The sequence below is a fragment of the Salvelinus namaycush genome, chromosome 16 (genome assembly GCF_016432855.1).
Source record: "Salvelinus namaycush isolate Seneca chromosome 16, SaNama_1.0, whole genome shotgun sequence".
Taxonomy (NCBI): domain Eukaryota; kingdom Metazoa; phylum Chordata; class Actinopteri; order Salmoniformes; family Salmonidae; genus Salvelinus; species Salvelinus namaycush.
Genome location: NC_052322.1, coordinates 21,163,221 through 21,179,524, shown reverse-complemented (window position 1 = coordinate 21,179,524; position 16,304 = coordinate 21,163,221). Strand labels below are relative to the sequence as shown.

General features: G+C 40.6%; 1 protein-coding gene across 3 annotated transcripts; it reads right to left on the bottom strand.

Moving 5' to 3' along the window:
• Positions 1-222: 222 nt before the first annotated feature.
• LOC120061172 lies at positions 223-15,884 on the bottom strand. Of its 3 annotated transcripts, XM_039010762.1 has the most exons (9): positions 15,842-15,884; positions 14,110-14,143; positions 4,562-4,670; positions 3,842-3,970; positions 3,307-3,501; positions 2,984-3,067; positions 2,766-2,852; positions 1,556-1,620; positions 223-1,345 (listed from the first exon to the last, which is right to left on the bottom strand). In XM_039010762.1, the coding sequence occupies exons 4-9, from the start codon at positions 3,962-3,964 to the stop codon at positions 1,066-1,068; spliced, it is 834 nt and encodes a 277-aa protein (XP_038866690.1). In that variant the 5' UTR covers positions 3,965-3,970; positions 4,562-4,670; positions 14,110-14,143; positions 15,842-15,884; the 3' UTR covers positions 223-1,065. The 3 variants fall into 3 exon arrangements, with proteins under 3 accessions (XP_038866690.1, XP_038866692.1, XP_038866691.1); XM_039010764.1 differs by lacking the exon at positions 3,307-3,501; XM_039010763.1 differs by lacking the exons at positions 223-1,345; positions 1,556-1,620 and adding an exon at positions 1,669-2,163.
• Between the last annotated feature and the right edge of the window lie 420 nt (positions 15,885-16,304).

The window sequence follows — 16,304 nt, the reverse complement described above, 5'->3', positions numbered from 1 at the left end:
ATGAATGATCGTTAGAGCGCCATCTGCTGGGATTGAAATAGGGTACCCACCCTTTAAGTTAACATTTGAAATGGAAAGAGTTAAAGTTCGGGTATGGTCATCACAAGGATCCAAGATAGCACTGACCCTGGAAATATGTCACCAGATAATCAGCATACTGACTGTTCAACTAAATATGCACATGCATGCAGTTTCAATCAAAATGTCATACAGCATTTGTTATTCATTTGGGAAGATGTCCAAATGAAACAAATCATCTCTTTATTCAAAATAACTCAGACAACACAAAAGCAACTCTTGAAAAAAACACTGAATTCCCTGACATTTTTTGTTAAAAGTAGCTATTTCACACCCAAAATAGAAACTGAAAAATTACTGATAAGTTCGAAAAGGTAATGAGTATTCACAAAATATATTTTTTAATATTGCTTTTTAGTTTGACATTTCAGTGCCTAAAAACTGTACTGAATAAAAAATACATTTACAAACCTTTAAAACAAGAGAATACTGTCCCTGACCACATCTTTGATGAGCTCTAACACAGACTGGACTTTGATAACCCCAACCGAACCTATGTGTAAATTGTAGCCGTAACTCCATTAATTTCTCATTGATACATACTTTTAATTAAATACAAAAAATCTTCCATTTAAGTTACAAATCTCAAAATGGTATTATTTCTCTAAATTAGGCCTAATCACTGTATATATTTGAACAGTAGTTTCACCTGAACATTTTCCAACCAACAAGGTTATAATGGCTACCTTGCTTGGTTAAGAGTGACATCATCCAAAGTGTAAAGGCGAATTACAGTGACCAAATGAAGTTCCTCACAACAACTGTAAACCAATTTGTGGAGTATCCTTCCTTTTCCCGAAGTGTGCACTACTTCTCATCATGGATTTGAAAGTTTAGGATTGGTATAAGCATTGGCTGGATTAAGTTTTATCCATTATTAAATCCATGCATAAAAGGATGTCTCCCTTTAAGAGAAGGGTGGAGAATCAGTACACAGACCTAGAGCAGCGGAGTTACTCCTCCCTAGAGCGGGTGTACAGATGAGTCCTAAGGGTCATCCTGGAGCGACAGTCCCTCAGTCTCCGTCCCCATACTGAGGTTGTCCAGGAAGGCCACAAAGGGATGGTCCGAGCTGTGCTCCATGGCAGAGTAGATGAGGTAGAGAAGGCAAGTCAAGATGAGGAAGACCAGGATCTGGGCCCACAGAGGCACCAGGCGGCGCTCCAATGCCTGTCTCTGTAGGGTCATGGGACTGGCAGGCAGGTCTGGGTATTTAAACTGGACTGGTCGCACTGCTGCACCCTTGATAGGCCTCCGACGGGTGGCACTGGAGGAAAGAGTACAATTTTCCACATAAAAAAGGTAGACAAATAGTATGAGAATATGGAATCATGGTAGCCTCAGTAAGCAGTAACCAAAAAGTCTCTGGGACATAGCCTTATTTAACCTGAGAGATGGCTACCTTACAAATGGTGACTATTCCCTAATTGTCGTGGCTTCTGTATGTGTAGTGTTGTTTTATGGAAACTGGACTTACACAATGCCAGTGCGTATAGGTTCTGTCTCTAGGAACATCTCCATCAGGACATCTGTGACCGGCTCCTGAAGAAGAGAAACAAATCAGACCGTCTGACCCAAACAGACGAGAGGAAAGAGAAACATCCACACTACCAGTGTCCCTCACCATCTTAAATCAGATCAGGTGGAATGGCAAAGAGATAAAAGGTTAGGGGAAAGTCATAAAGCCACTTGGGATTATTGTGCAAAAGGTTCAAAGTCCTGAAGTAAAAGTACAGTGAACCAAGACATTTCCCCCAAACCTTTTCTTAGTAAAACATTATTTTAGGTATGAATGAACACTTTGATTAATGCACTAGCTTGGTTATATACATGAACAACCCAATCAAAGTCACAGTGATGGTAAAACCATTAACAGGATAATAAAGTATACAGTGTAGACCTGCATATAAACCATAGCTCTAGTGTATGAACTGTTGAAAGAGTGAAAAGATGGGAATGAATCTGAAAGACAACTAAACAAGCTAATGTAAGTGCCTTGATATGCTGTTTGAAAAAGGAGGTCTTTGGGGTGACACAAGGTGATCGGTTAGTCATGGTATACTTGTCCACCATCCCCATGTCCTGCTAAAAGTGAGAAAAAAAAACAAATTCAAAGTATATTCCACATTCCCTCTACTCACTCTGTTAACCACAGCCCAGTGAATCACATTGATGGATTCTGAATTCTAAAGTTGAAATATGAAATATCCTTGTTTATGTTACTGAGGGAGAGAGAGGGGAAATGCAGAACGTTTACATTGTCAGAACATGTTACTGTTAGACATCAGGTATCCTATGGAAAGGAGAAAGGCCACAATCTGGTACAAGTCAACAGGACAGCCATGAGTTGGGGAGGAGTGAGGAATTTGGGCCAAGGTCAGATCAGATGAAGTGAGAAAGAACAGGAATCACTAAAGTCCTGTCTAGCAACAGAGATGTATTGGCTGTCCATATGTATAAGGAGGAGACTCAGTATAGGGGGAAGGTTTAAATACCAGTGCTTGTGTGAATATGTCTTTGTCTGTTCAGCTGTCTGACCCATTGGGGGAAAACTTGGTTTGAGCTTTTCATAGTTGTCCGTGAGTTTTTACTCTTGTTTATTTAGAACCTAACAACATCCACCCTGTAACCACCAACAACAGCTTGTCACAGATAAGATTACTGAAATGTTTGTGAGTACTACTGACCCGGTGAGGCCTTGGCCAAGGTCCCAGAATATTACTCCCATTGTCCTTCTGTGTTCTACTACTGGAGAGAGGGCTTTGACTCTCAATCTGTGATTCCAGAGGAAAACGTAAATACAGCATATCACTCATTGGTCATCACTTTAGTGGGGATTAGATATTTAGGTTGATGTGATTGGTTTTAATCTAATCTTGACAGATCAAAACAAACTTCCCTCTACCATCTCAGTAATGCTGAAGCTCTGAGAAGAGGAATAGGAGGAATCATCACGACCGCCTCCCAGAGATACAGACGGAGGCTGCACCTGCATGGGTTAAAAGTTACAAGTTGTTCAGAGCCACAGCCCAATAACAGGACATCCAAAAATATGCTCCAACAGCTTGCTTGATCCCTTAAGTTGTCCCTTAAAACCCTAAATATTCACCAGCTTTGGAGTGTGAGAAGAGTGCATAATGTGCCGTTTCAAGATGAAAAAAATTGCAAGGAGAAGAGCAGAGATCCCATTCCCATTGAAGAGTTAATGAGTTTTTCTAAAAGGGTTACCACTGATCCTGTGGTATGTCCTAGCAGAGAGGATGTTCTGCTCAGCCCAGCTCCATGCCCAGGTGTAACAGGCGATGGGGGCAAATGCCCCGGGTGCCCCCCCTCTGCTGTTGTGGAAGACTCAGCCACATTCCCATGATTCCCTGCATTCCTCTTGGGATTGAGTTCATAGCGCCCCGGAGCTCTCCAACCCCGCTGCCAGGGTAGCATCATTATTATCCCATTACACAAAAGCATCACACTCCAGAAATAATTCCATCACCCATTTTAAATGTTGAATTTGTGAATAATTCATAAATAAAAAGTTAAAAGTAAGGAGTAACCGAGCTGAGAACCACTCCTAAAATATAACTTATTTTGACATTGAGACACAGTTTGCATTAGAACCCAGGCACAGAAATACCTAGCTACTGTCACAAGGTGGCACTGCAGGCAACATTTTTTCCTTAGTTGAGGAGAATGACATGGCTGCATAGGATATTTACTATTCTTTGATCAGGGTCTCAAAATAAGATCCTAGTATGAACGCACTCACCTGTTCATTACCATGCTGATATTCCTTCTCTTCAGAACAAGGAAGACCAACAGAATCAGAGGTAAACACATCCTTGTTTGAGGACACCGTTTTGTCATCCATTTTATCATACAGAATCCACATCTGTGTCTGTAACAGTAACAAATCTTAATGATTATTCTTCACTATCAGAGTACTGGTCTGCATCTCCTGTGCCACCGTTCTGTCTGGGCAGGTTCTAGTAGCCTTTGTAGCTTCCTCTCATAGTCACCACCAGGTCTATTTATCACACACAGAGATCCATTTCAAACTAAAGACATTGTACAAAGTACCATATGGATAGGTTGTATTAGCAATTACAGACAGATCAAATACATAGATTAAAAGGGGCAATTATCAGTAGCTACATCCATTTTTGGACTTATAAATTAATGATATATACCCATTGATTCTTGAAGAATGTAACTTATAAATTCCTCATGACTTTAGTTAAACTGTCGTACCCCATCAGAACCCAAAATAAGCTTGTTTTACTCCAATGTTTGTAAACAAAGCAAATGTAAACAAACATTGCATAGCATCAACACATGGTTAAAACTATGGATGGTCAGTCCTTGCATCCATAACTCGGTCTATGAATTTGAGAGTGATAACATTTCTCCAGCCCCATCACTCAGCTTTTTAGATTTTTTGTTTCAACTGCTGATTGCCGCTTTAATGTGTAGTATTTAGTAGTCTCACCTACAATGGCTCCAGCTTTGACTCCATATTTGAGCAGTGTGGCCTTGAGTTCATCTTCCGTAAATCAACAGGGGTCAGTCATCTCTGGATCTTCCTTATTTTATTCTTCCTGTGGGGACAGGAAATGACCAGGTATGATGAAACTCACGGAAATCCCATGACACAACTTTTACCATAACTGAGAAGTATCTTTTAAAAATGTATTTCAGACCACTGAGCAGGACTAACTGAAAAGGGAAACAGTCATGTTGATTATAATGCTAGACACAATCATGACTACTGTACTGAAAATAAGGACAATTGAATACTGATCAAAACATCAAGATAATAAGCTAGCTGCTACAGCAAAACATGAATAATCAATATAAGAACAAGTTGCACAAAGTGCTGGTTTTACAGCATTTCAAATTCCACCTCCTATAGAAGACACTCTGTTTTGTCTACAATCCGACTTATACATAAGGCTTGGTGCTAGCCCTTATTCAGGAAATAATTCAGTGTTCATATACATTCATTGACAGGCTAGCTGACGTATTGTAAGTTGCAAAAAAAGACAAATCAGGTCCAGCCTTTGAAAGCATCAAGCATGTGTTTGAGCAGAATAGAGCCCATATACACTCACAGTATATTAGGTACACCACCCCGTTGACAAAAATTGATCGCTCCTACAGTGAGTCACGTGGCCGTTGCTATATAAAGTAGGCAGACGGGCATCGAGGAATTCCGTTACTGTTCAATTAAACGTTAGGATGGGCAAAACGAGTGACCTAAGCGACTGAGTGGTATCATCGTCGGTGCCAGGCGCACCAGATCCAGTATTTCAGAAATAGCCGCCCTCCTGGGCTTTTCACGCACGACAGTGTCTAGGGCTACCGAGAATGGTGCCACAAACAAAACACATCCAGTCAGCGGCAGTCCTGTGAGCGAAAACAGCTCGTTGATGAGAGAGATTGAAGGAGAATGGCACGAATCGTGCAAGCTAACGGACAAATAACGGCATAGTACAACAGTGGTGTGTAGAATGGCACCTCGGAACACACAACTCGTTGATCCTTGTCACGGATGGGCTATTGCAGCTGACGACCACACCGGCTTTCACTCCGATCAGCTAAAAACAAGAAGCAGTAACTCCAATTGGCACGCGATCACCCAACACTGGACAATTGAGAAGTGGAAAACCATGGCCTGGAACATGACAGCGAGTTCAGTTTACTTGAGTGGCCTGGTCAGTCCCCAGACCTCAACCCAATAGAGCATCTTTGGGATGAGATAGAATGGGCTGTTCACAGCATGAATGTACCGCCGTCCAATCTGCAGCAACTGCGTGAGGCATCGTGTCAGCATGGACCAACATCCCTGTGGAACGTTTCCCGACACCTTGTAAAATGCCCTGAAGAATTCAGGCTGTTCTGCAGGCAAAGGGAGGTCTGACCAGGTACTAGTTGTGTGGGCTACCTAAAACTGATCAGTGAGTGTATATAAACAGGTGTGGGAAGAAGAGATCAGCATGACTCTAATGTGCCTGTGGGCAATCCTTCTCTGCAATACATTCTCAAATGTAAATATAGAAATACAACCGTCTAGTCAGTGGGTAGTGCAGTAAAACATTAAGCTAGAGCAAAGTCTGAAACCACACTGAATGATGGCATGGCATTGGCAACCCAGTTCTGGAAGACAGCACCTCACCCCCTCCATGGGCCCCTCCCTGCAGTCCAGTCAGCTAGGCCAACTATATAGCTGACCTTGCAGAGTTCAGGGTTGACCTTGCAGAGTTCAGGGTATCAGTTGATATGGGGCTACAACAGCTGCATGCCACCCTGTGTGCTCCCTTCACTTTAGGCAGTCACCCCAGGACAGTATCAATAATGTTTAAGTTAATTTACCAGAAGATCTGCCCCATACACAATGAAATCATTATTTAAACACTACATACAACATTTTAGTATAGTACAGTAAAGTATAGTAGTAGCTAAGCTTAAACCATTTGAACATACTTTGGTGAGCAAATGACTCTGTAGCTGTCAAACACTAGGGGATTCAGCCATTACAGTCGCCCACATTTGGCTCAGTGTAAACTACAATTCTGACCCTGGGTTTTAACGTTTAGAAACGTCAATAATCATCGCTTTCTAAAACGGTTTTCGAAACATATGCTGATATGCCCTTTATCATTCATGTCAGCGAGAAATAATCTTTCAAATAATTAAAGATACTGTAGCAGTTTCGCACAGATCCATACACTGTGTGTGCCTCCAGTTGATGAACTACACTTCCAGCCCAGTTAGCTTACACGCAGGTGTTCTTTGGCACACTAGCAGGGCTGGGGAGTGACTGACTACATGTAATCAGTTACATGTAATCTGATTACCCCAAAAAATTACGTTGCTAGCAAATATATTATAATCAGATTATAGAATAAAAATTTAAAAACGAAATGATTAATTATTGGATTACATCTAAATTAAGAAAGGATGTTTGCAACAAAATTAAATAAATCATGACACCTTTGTTTTCTCAATGGCATTCAATTCAGCATTGAAAAAAGGCACAAGTGTTTCTTGGATCCTTTTTGTGTTCTTCTAATGCCTCACTAACGGAAAACAGTAATTTACACGGTAATTTTAGGTATTATCAACAGTAAAAAAGAATATATAAATTAAATCGGAAAAGTTTAACTGTAGCATACTGTAAATTGTGCTTTGTGGGAAAAATGCTGCATTTCAAATGGTGCTGTAATTCCATCCCACAGAATACAGTACCGTACCCACTAGAGGTCGACCGATTAATCGGAATGGCCGATTAATCGGGGCGATTTCAAGTTTTCATAACAATCGGAAATCAGTATTTTTGGGCACTGATTTTTTTTATATATATATTTTTTTTTGACACCTTTATTTAATCTTTATTTAACTAGGCAAGTCAGTTAAGAACACATTCTTATTTTCAATTACGGCCTAGGAACGGCAGAACGACAGAATTTTAACCTTGTCAGCTCGGGGGATCCAATCTTGCATTGATTACAATGCACTCCACGAGGAGCCTGCCTGTTAGCGAATGCAGTAAGCTAAGGTAAGTTGCTAGCTAGCATTAAACTTATCTTATAAAAAACAATCAATCAATGACTGTCATTGCTCCAATGTGTACTTAACCATAAACATCAATGCCTTTCTTAAAATCAATACACAAGTATATATTTTTAAACCTGCATATTTAGCTAAAAGAAATCCAGGTTAGCAGGCAATATTAACCAGGTGAAATTGTGTCATTTCTCTTGCGTTCATTGCACGCAGAGTCAGGGTATATGCAACAGTTTGGGCCGCCTGGCTCTTTGCGAACTAATTTGCCAGAACTTTACGTAATTATGACAACATTGAAGGTTGTGCAATGTAACAGGAATATTTAGACTCATGGATGCCACCCGTTAGATAAAATACGGAACGGAATAAACGTTTTGTTTTCGAGGTGATAGTTTCCTGATTAGTCAAAGGTATATGGTTTAGAGAGAAATAGTCGACGCGTTATAATTCCTGTAATAACTTGCGGCTGAATTTGAAAGGGGTTCCTTCATTATTTTACCGTTCATGTCTTCCATAGAGAATGTCTTGACCTACTTCAAATAAGGTCTGTGTTTCGTGCAGGCTTAAACCGCCTCGACGTTTTGATACCCGTGTAAATCTCACTAGGATAAGGTAACGTTTGTCAACATATTTTCATAAATCCACTCTACACATTTTTTTTTATCTTCGCTTATATTTAGCCAATATTGATCAGAGTTACCTTGTCCTATGGATATCTACACAGTTATAAAATTGGCACGGTGATGTAAGCCTACACGAAACACAGACCTTATTTTAAATGAATCTAAAAATATCCTATGGAATAAATGAAGGAACCGCTTTTCAGATTTTGCTAGGTGTCATGGGAATTATGACTCGCACTTTGGTTGTCAATTCTTACCATGCCCATTATTAAAATAGGATTTCCTGCATATAGAAATTAAAGTTTTTGTTTTCAACATTCATCACAGGTAACTTAAACTCTATTTTTATTCAAACAGTTGAGAGTATTTGTCTCCTAAGCAGACTCTTCAGTATCATTGTCACTTCAGAGCTGTGTGTGTATTTTTGTATTATATTAAGTTAAAATAAAAGTGTTCATTGTTCATTCAGTATTGTTGCAATTGTCATTATTACAAAAATGTGTGTATGATATATATATATACACTGCTCAAAAAAATAAAGGGAACACTTAAACAACACAGTGTAACTTCAAGTCAATCATGCTTCTGTGAAATCAAACTGTCCACTTAGGAAGCAACACTGATTGACAATAAATTTCACATGCTGTTGTGCAAATGGAATAGACAACAGGTGGAAATTATTGGCAATTAGCAAGACACCCCCAATAAAGGAGTGGTTCTGCAGGTGGTGACCACAGACCACTTCTCAGTTCCTATGCTTCCTGGCTGATGTTTTGGTCACTTTTGAATTCTGGCGGTGCTTTCACTCTAGTGGTAGCATGAGACGGAGTCTACAACCCACACAAGTGGCTCAGGTAGTGCAGCTCATCCAGGATGGCACATCAATGCGAGCTGTGGCAAGAAGGTTTGCTGTGTCTGTCAGCGTAGTGTCCAGAGCATGGAGGCGCTACCAGGAGACAGGCCAGTACATCAGGAGACGTGGAGGAGGCCGTAGGAGGGCAACAACCCAGCAGCAGGACCGCTACCTCCGCCTTTGTGCAAGGAGGATCAGGAGGAGCACTGCCAGAGCCCTGAAAAATGACCTCCAGCAGGCCACAAATGTGCATGTGTCTGCTCAAACGGTCAGAAACAGACTCCATGAGGGTGGTGTGAGGGCCCGACGTCCACAGGTGGGGGTTGTGCTTACAGCCCAACACCGTGCAGGACGTTTGGCATTTGCCAGAGAACACCAAGATTGGCAAATTCGCCACTGGCGCCCTGTGCTCTTCACAGATGAAAGCAGGTTCACACTGAGTACGTGACAGACGTGACAGAGTCTGGAGACGCCGTGGAGAACGTTCTGCTGCCTGCAACATCCTCCAGCATGACCGGTTTGGCGGTGGGTCAGTCATGGTGTGGGGTGGCATTTTTTGGGGGGGCCGCACAGCCCTCCATGTGCTCGCCAGAGGTAGCCTGACTGCCATTAGGTACCGAGATCCTCAGACCCCTTGTGAGACCATATGCTGGTGCGGTTGGCCCTGGGTTCCTCCTAATGCAAGACAATGCTAGACCTCATGTGGCTGGAGTGTGTCAGCAGTTCCTGCAAGAGGAAGGCATTGATGCTATGGACTGGCCCGCCCGTTCCCCAGACCTGAATCCAATTGAGCACATCTGGGACATCATGTCTCGCTCCATCCACCAAAGCCACGTTGCACCACAGACTGTCCAGGAGTTGGCGGATGCTTTAGTCAAGGTCTGGGAGGAGATCCCTCAGGAGACCATCCGCCACCTCATTAGGAGCATGCCCAGGCGTTGTAGGGAGGTCATACAGGCACGTGGAGGCCACACACACTACTGAGCCTCATTTTGACTTGTTTTAAGGACATTACATCAAAGTTGGATCAGCCTGTAGTGTGGTTTTCCACTTTAATTTTGAGTGTGACTCCAAATCCAGACCTCCATGGGTTGATAAATTTGATTTCCATTGATAATTTTTGTGTGATTTTGTTGTCAGCACATTCAACTATGTAAAGAAAAAAGTATTTAATAAGAATATTTCATTCATTCAGATCTAGGATGTGTTATTTTAGTGTTCCCTTTATTTTTTTGAGCAGTGTATATATATATATATATATATTTTTTTTTTAAATAAATCGGCCGATTAATCGGTATCGGCTTTTTTTGTCCTCCAATAATCGGTATCGGCATTGAAAAATCATAATCGGTCGACCTCTAGTACCCACTAGTGGGTGCATGGTATTGTTGTCTCTGTCTCATTAACATATTGAGGTGTGCGTTGTAAGAGGCTACATTTGTTGCACCTGTGAGTGAGAATGCTGTACCAATTTAACTCCTATGTGGTTATAGTGCCCCATCAATTAAAAATGTTTAGGGGAAAGATTGGAGTGGCAGAAAGTCTTAAACCTTAAATGGTTGAGTATTTTGCCATGTCCTTTTGGTCTGTTTTGCCCTGTAGTCGCTGCCAGTTTGGAAGCCTTTGTTGAGACCTCTATAAGTGCAAGTGATATAAAAACACCAAATATTTATTAATATGCTGTAATTTATAAACACTTTACCAAGCAGCCAACCTGCTTCCACCAATCCCTTGTAATTACAGTAAAATACAAAACCCTCTCCTCAATAAATGTCATTAATTCATGCCGATTATGGTAGCATTTACTTTTTACAGTATAACACAGTACTGTAGGTCTACTGTTTCTCATTACACAGTACTTGCTTTGATACCATATTTATATTACAGGAACTATACTGTAATATGAAATACAGAATTTTACTTGCCATCGGGCTGCTTGTAAGTTAATATGAAATTCATGGCAACCACTTAACAGGAAAGTAATCAAAAAGTAACTGAAAGTAATCAGATTGCGTTACTGAGTTTGAGTGATCCAAACGTTACTGCTGAAAATTTGACAGGTAACTAGTAAAGGATTACATTTAGAAAGTAACCTAGCCAACCCTGCACGCTAGATAAATAACTAGCACAGGTGGCAATCTATAGCTGTGTTCGAATACTAAAAGTGTGACAAATGTGCAAAAACATAAGACATCAGGAAGGGGGCAAATACTTTTTCACAGCACTGTATGTTCCTAAATGATGGACAGCTGATTAGTTTCATTTTCAGACAAAACATTTACACTTTTCAGTTAATTGATGATGAGCCTGTTGATTTTGAGACACTATTTTGTGATATAAATAAAGTACAATAATAAACGGGGCTATGAATATCTGCAAGTGATCGGGGAAAAGTGATATTCCTTCATCATGGTCTATGTTTAGGATACAGTCAGTACCCTTGTTGCATTTCCACTCTGTACCCAATGGCTTTAAACCCTACATGACATACCAGAGAGAAATCACATAGGAATAGAAAGCCATAGAACACAGGCGTGGCTAAAGGATCATAGAAAACATCAAACTACTAAATAGTCCCAATGTGCTTATTTTGTTTATTAGCTTCCCAAATGATATGCAGCAATATGTTCAATGCCGTGTGGCACTTATGATTTTGATATCAGAAGCTAAAACAGAGGAATAATCAGGGCAGGTTGCAGGGAGGCAGTGCTCAGGATTTAAAACTCACATCCCCATGAATAATTAACCAAAGGAACTGAACTGGTAGTATTCAACTGGGGCCTCGGAGGAATTAAATGATAGTGTCTTATTATGCTTTTCTTTTTCAACTGATCCCTCAGTGAACAAATGAGAATTGTGTTTTTGACGGAGTGATCCCTGTTTAATGCTTTAGTCTAAAATATCCTCCTATCTCCAAAACATTTAATTCCCAAGGGTAATTACATCTTTGATGAAAAAAACCCACTGCTTTCAGTCAATGTCTGAAGGGAAAAGGTACAACGTTAATCAAAAGGGGGTTTGTGGTTTAAAGGGAAGCAGTGAATACAAGAAGGTTTACGTAAACAGTCCTTTCTGTTCAGTGGCAGGCCTCTTCCTGACTTTTGGAACCACTGACAAAGGATTAGAAAATGACCTCAGCATTGATTCATTCATGACTGAGACACAGAGAACTAAGCAGATTTGGGCAATTAACTAAATCTTTGTGCAAACAGATAGAGGCAGTATTTGGGATTGGGAACAGGACGATAAGCTTTAGTTGCATGAACATAATTCTGCCCCTTTAAGTTAGTGCCTTCAGAAAGTATTCACACCCCTTGACTTTTTCCGCATTTTGTTGTTACAGACTGAATTTAACATGGATTAAATTGAGATTTTGTGTCATTGGCCTACACACAATATTCCATAATGTTTTCAGACAATTTTACAAATTAATAAAAAAAGGAAAAGCTGAAATGTCATGAGTCAATAAGTATTCAACCCCTTTGTTATGGCAAGCCTAAATAAGTTCATGAGTAAAAATGGTCTTAATAAGTCAAATAATAAGTTGCATGGACTCACTCTGTGTGCAATAATAGTGTTTAACATGATTTTTAATTACTACCTCATGTACTCCACACATACAATTATCTGTAAGGTCCCCCAGTCGAGCAGTGAATTTCAAACCCAGATTCAACCACAAAGACCAGGTGAGGTTTTCCAATGCCTCGCAATTAAGAACACCTATTGGTAGATGGGTAAATAAAGTAAAAAAGCAGACATTCAATATCCCTTTGAGCATGGTGGTTAGTAAGTACACTTGGATGGTGTATCGATACACCCAGTCACTACAAAGATACAGGTGTCCTTCTTACCTCAGTTGCTATAGAGGAAGGAAACCGCTCAGGGATTCACCAATGGTGACTTTAAAACAGTTGCGGAGTTTAATGGCTGTGATAGGAGAAAACTGAGGATGGATCAACAACATTGTAGTTACTCCACAAAACTAACCTAAATGACAGAGTGAAAAGTAGGAAGCCTGTACAGAATAAAAATATTCCAAAACATGCATCCTGTTTACAATAAGACACTAAAGTCAAACTGCAAAAAATGCGGCAAATAAATTAACTTTATGTTCTGAATACAAAGCATTATGTTTGGGGCAAATCCAATACAACATATCACTGAGTACCACTCTTCATATTTTTGAGCATGCATCATGCTGCATCATGTTATGGGTATGCTTGTCATCAGCAAAGTCTAGGGAGATTTTTGGGATAAAAATAAACGCAATAGAGCTAATTCACCTTTCAGCAGGACAATAACCTAAAATACAAGACCAAATATACACAGGAGTTGCTTACCAAGATGACATTGAATGTTCCTGAGTCGCCTACTTAGATGGCAAGAATTGGAAATGGCTGTTTAGCAATGATCAACAACCAACTTGACAGAGCTTGAAGAATTTAAAAAAGAATGTGCAAATATTGTACACTCCAGGTGTGCAAAGCTCTTTGATACTTACCCAGAAAGACGCACAGCTGTAATCGCTGCCATAGGTGATTTTAGTTTGTATTGACTCAGGGGGTTGAATACTTATATAATCAAGATATATTACAATTTTTTTATATCTTTTGCAAATGTTATAATTTGTCTTCCACTGACATTACAGAGTATTTTGTGTATATTATTGATAAAAAAATTACAATGAAATCCTTTTTAATCACACCTTGTAACAAAACAAAATGTGCACTGTATGTAAGGCACTGTATGCTATTTTCAGAGACTCTTGGCCCTGTTCAATCAAAGCTGGTAGCCTAACTGGGTCTTCCAGGATAGGTCCAATACAACAATATCCCCATTCAACGAGAAAATATTTGCACCCAAAATAATAAAAAAAACAATGCAATAGAAAGGATTTTTCTCCATTTACAAACCAATTCCCTATACCGCACACCCAAAATACATAGAGATAGACATCCGAACACATTATTTAACAAAGGGGCCAACTATACTTACCATTAGTGCGATGTCTTCTGTGCAGCTCTTCTGACTGAAACGCATACGTAAATCACTGTTAACTCTCCCCTTCTCCCCATGTTTCTATTGGTCTGTACCAGTCAGAAACTTTCCCCCGTACACTTTTTTGGGGGTTAATCAAGCTGGCCATCTCTGCTGAGGAAAAACATAAAAATCCTGGATGATCTAGTCTAGCTCAGAGAAGAAAATGGGCAACTGAGGAGGACAGAGGCATTATTTGTTGACATTGATTCGAGTGGCATTTGAGGCACAGGGAGGCCAGGTATTTGTCAGTCAGTGTTCAGGGTTTCTGGTGCTTGCTGTGTCTCCAACTCAAATAACAAAAGACCCATTGAGGCAAACAGTTTTTTTTCTTCTTCTCTGAACTCAAAGCTTCCTGTAGGGCTGTGACTGTCCACTGCAGAGCAGGGCTTATGTGTTAGCCAGTCTCAAGTTATTCAGACAAAACACAAAAAAGTTATGACAATTATAGACTGCCAAGCGGTTTTGTTCTTTAACCATATGGGGGTTGTATATGGCTGTATTATAGTTGCAAAACAGCCAGGCCCTCTTAAGACAGGAAGTGTACAGAGTACAGGCCAATATGCAACAGAGCTAAGGCTACAGTACATTCAGAGCTTGATTTTCCTTGTCATATGTTCCTGGATTTAATTATTTAGATATGAAGGCCCTACAGCACCTAACATTCTATAACAATGTTCTTCTGGCCAAGTAGCTTACCATCTTGCCTGCCATTGTCTCATTGTCCCATCTCATTATCATTCTGTTCTAATAGTCTCCTAGCCAGCCTGGGTGAACATTTAATTTGGCCCGCAGACATTAGATGGCTATTATTGGTGAGAATATTCCCTGCTCACTTTATTGGAAGTCAGTGAGCTCTCACACCCCTAATGTCTGCTTTCCCCAGACACCCAATTCAAACCCTGAGTTGACAGGCCCCTCTGGCCCCCTCCGTCCTCCAGATCCCTTAACTCCAGGGAGCCTACTGATGCATGTCCTGGCATAAATTAGCAAGGCCTCTGCTCTGTTTTGCTGTGTGTGTCAGACACTGGCCAGAAGATAAGGTGAATCTCAGGGAGGAGGATTAGCACTAATCCCAAACATCCTACAACGTTTAATCTCTACTGGGAGCCAATTGGAGTAATTGTCACACTGTCTCACACACCAGATGTGTATGTCTGTGTGCTTGTAATCACATACCAGGTGTGTATCTGTCTATAGAGTAATGGACTAAACAAAATAGAACATAGAAAAAGTGACATTCTAAGTGCAGAGGTTCTGGGTTGCATTTAATGGGGCCCTTCACTATTACAATTCAGGATATGATACATTCCACCATTTGCAGTTGCGTTTTAAACTCTGTGATTTAAACCGAAACCATCTCACAGAGGTATTTACTTGTTTCCCCCATTACACAGGAATAAAGGACAGCACCCAAATGTCCAGCCAGTCACATTACAACCCACTATTCATTCAATACACATGCACCTACTACTGTCAGCCTACACAGTCACTATCACAGGCAAACACTGCATTTTGTAAGCAGCAGAATAACTGTAAGATCCTCTTGTTTGAAACTGCATTTCATTCAGAAAACAATTACCAATGAATGTAGAATTAGTTTATACGTACAGTTAAAATACAAAATAATGGCATAGCCTACAGTTTACTGATGGACAGATTTATTCTATGTAATAAATCTCTCACTTACCTCCATTTCCTCCTCCTCTGGCTGTGTCCACGCTGGAGCGAGAATGGCATCCCTTCACTGATACTGTATAGAGAAACAATGGGTAGTGGGGGGAGGAGTTAATGTGTGAGCTGGAGGAGAAAGTGGTAGAGGGAGTAAAGCAGAATGAAAACTGAAAGAGGGAGAGCTTTGCAGGATCAATTGCTGACAATACTTACAAATTCATAAATCTGACAAAACGCTGCTGGAGTGGCAATTTTAGAAATCCCAGTTGCAGTGTCGGAGAATAATCAAGCAAAAATCGCTCGTCTCATGGGGATATTAAAGGGGACAAATACAAGGACTGGGAGAGAGAATGGGTCCTGGCTTTTAACAAATCCCCTTCTTAAGGGGGGTTCTTTGAATGAGAGTTCTTAAGATTCCGAGTTGGCAGTGTGCCCATGTGTGTTGGATGGTGAGGATAAAAGAGAGGGTTGTAGGGGGG